At 28.4% G+C, this 2651-nt stretch overlaps 1 protein-coding gene across 1 annotated transcript in view; it reads right to left on the bottom strand.

Annotated features, from left to right (window-relative positions):
• Positions 1–1295: 1295 nt before the first annotated feature.
• LOC117176298 (protein transport protein Sec61 subunit alpha) overlaps positions 1296–2651 on the bottom strand; it is a 29410-nt gene continuing 28054 nt past the window's right edge. The window contains exon 8 of the mRNA XM_033366494.1: positions 1296–2346. Within this exon, the coding sequence (XP_033222385.1) occupies positions 2083–2346 (264 nt within the window). The 3' untranslated portion in view covers positions 1296–2082. The remainder of the gene's footprint in view (positions 2347–2651) is intronic.

Below are 2651 nucleotides of genomic sequence, written 5' to 3'. Positions count from 1 at the left end.
ATTAATTTCTTCCTTTTAAATTTTGAAGAGGGAACTCACTTTTTCAAATTGCCCAAAATGATTAAAACACCGAAAACTTGAATTCATAACGAAAAAAAAAAAAATCGAATTTTCAACTGGAATTAGTTAAATTTAGTATAATTTAAAAAATTGAAACTATAAATTCAAACTTTAAATTATTTAAATCAAATTTAAACTTTAAATTTAGTTTAATTTTCAGTTAAAAAAATGATTTTCAACGAATTAGTTACTTATTAAAAAGAGATAAATTTTCAATTAAAATAATGAATCTTCAAAGAAACAAAATTAATTTTCAACAAAAGAGTTTAACTTTTAATCGCAAGTAGTTGAATTTTTAACTAAAAAAGATCAAATTTCAACCAAAAATTGAAATAGTCGAATTTTCCGTTAAAAATCGAATTCCTAACGAAAAAAATGGAATTTTTAACTGAAAAAGAAAAAATTTCAACAAAAAATAGAAATAGTCGAATTTTTTGTTCCAAATCGAATTCTTAACGGAAAAAATCGGATTTTCAACTGGAATTAGTTAAATTTAGTATAATTTTTAAAATTTAAACTAAAAATTCAAACTTTAAATTATTTAAATCAAATTTAAACTTTAAATTTAGTTTAATTTTTAGTTGAAAAATTGATTTTCAACGATTTAGTTACTTATTAAAAAGAGATAAATTTTCAATTAAAATAATGAATCTTCAAAGAAACAAAATTAATTTTCAACAAAAGAGTTTAACTTTTAATCGCAATTAATTGAATTTTTAACTAAAAAAGATAAAATTTCAATCAAAAATAGAAAGTCGAATTTTTTGTTCCAAATCGAATTCTTAACGGAAAAAATCGGATTTTAAACTGAAATTAGTTAGATTTAGTTCAATTTAATTTTCAGTTAAAATAATTAATTTTCAACAAAAGAGTTTTAACTGTAAACACAAGTAGTTGCATTTTTAGCTAAAAAAAAAAGATACATTCGCACTAAACAAGGCAACAAAAATGTTCTAATACAATTCAGAAAAAAATCTAAAAACAACTTGGAATTACTTTCATCCTTTTAAATTTGGAATAGGGAATTTGGTTTATTTTGATAAATAATAATTCATATTTTTTGACTAATAAAATTTTTCTAATGATTTAAATGTTAAGAAACTTATTTTCCGTTTTTCTACCACAATGAAAAATAAATTCTCGATTTTTAAATAAAATCCTCGGTGAAATTTCCACCCTAAATTTAATATCGGGTTCGAGGGATTGGTTGCAAGGAAGAAGAGGACACGAGAAGAGTAGTTTGAACTTTTTATAAAAGCTGTTTCTCCTGGAGATACAAGAGATCGATCTTAATGTATGATGTATTTAATCTTAAACTGTCGGAATTTTCGTTGAAAAAACTAATCTCTGCTCGAGTCGTCCGGTCGGTTCTTTCGTTTCATTATCATTAAAATTAAAATCTAAACCTTTCACTGGCCACACAACTCGAGGAGGAGCCCAATTATCGTTAATAATAACATTAATAATAATACAGGAATGATGGTACCTATATAAAGAAGAAGAAGAAAAAGAAGAAAGTGATGAGACTTTCTTATTAACATAGCTCGAAAGTAGTGTTGTCGAGCGCCTTAAAAATTATCTAGGAATATCGAGGTCCACTTTCCTCCCTCCCTTCCACCCAAATCGCCCTCCTTTGTACATTTTTCTCGGCGTTCTCACCTCCTCTCGGTTTCTCTGTTGAATATTCATCAATTGTGTATCAGAAAAAGAACAATTTTTCAAGATATGTAAAAAAAAAAAGAAAAAAAAAAAAAAAACAATTTTTGGCACATTTGACAAATTTGCTAGACTCGTCAAGCCGAGAAGTCACATAGCGATATGTGACGTGCCAAAAAATAAATTAAATTCTACACTCCAAGAATAAAGAACCTCGGTTCCTGGCTTTAAGGTGGAAAACGAGACTGACAACGTCATCGTTCTTGATCCTTAATTCACAATAACAATAATAATAATAAATTATTAATTTCATCAGTTCTGGGAGTTGAAAAATTCACTTTTCAAGTCTATGTGAAAAATTTGAGCTCAGAAGAGCAGTGTGCTCATGCCGCCCATTTCACTCTGTTCCTTGACAAAGATCTCAAAGTACTGGTAGATAATTGTCACAGCGAGGAGAATTCCGGTCCCGGAACCAATGGCGCCGAGAAAATCGGCGAGAACCGAGAGCGCTCCTATGCAAAGTCCTCCGAAAGCTGCGGCCGTCGGGATGTATCGGTTCAGTTCGTGGATCAGAGACTTTTCCCGGTGTCCCTGCATCACCATCTGCGAGTCCTTCAACTGTTTGGCAACCTGCAAATTATTATTACAAAAAGAGGGCATTTTTTTTAAATTGTCTACAGAGGCTCTAATGAAAGAGAACAAAATTCCCATTAATTTTCACGTTTTTTGTTTCCCCAGTCAATGAAATTAGAAAAAAAAAATGGGAATTAGGCGATTTTTTTTTTCGAAAATTCTAGTAAAGTGAAATTAATTTAAAACTCGTTTAACAAATGAATTAAATTCATTAAATTTGGAGTGAATTTAGGAAAATTAAATTCAACAAAATTTTATGAAATTCTTAAATATTCGAGAAATTTTTTTTTTTTTTTAATCAG

This window comes from Belonocnema kinseyi, chromosome 7 (assembly GCF_010883055.1).
Source record: "Belonocnema kinseyi isolate 2016_QV_RU_SX_M_011 chromosome 7, B_treatae_v1, whole genome shotgun sequence".
Taxonomy (NCBI): domain Eukaryota; kingdom Metazoa; phylum Arthropoda; class Insecta; order Hymenoptera; family Cynipidae; genus Belonocnema; species Belonocnema kinseyi.
This window is presented reverse-complemented; position numbering and strand designations above follow the sequence as displayed.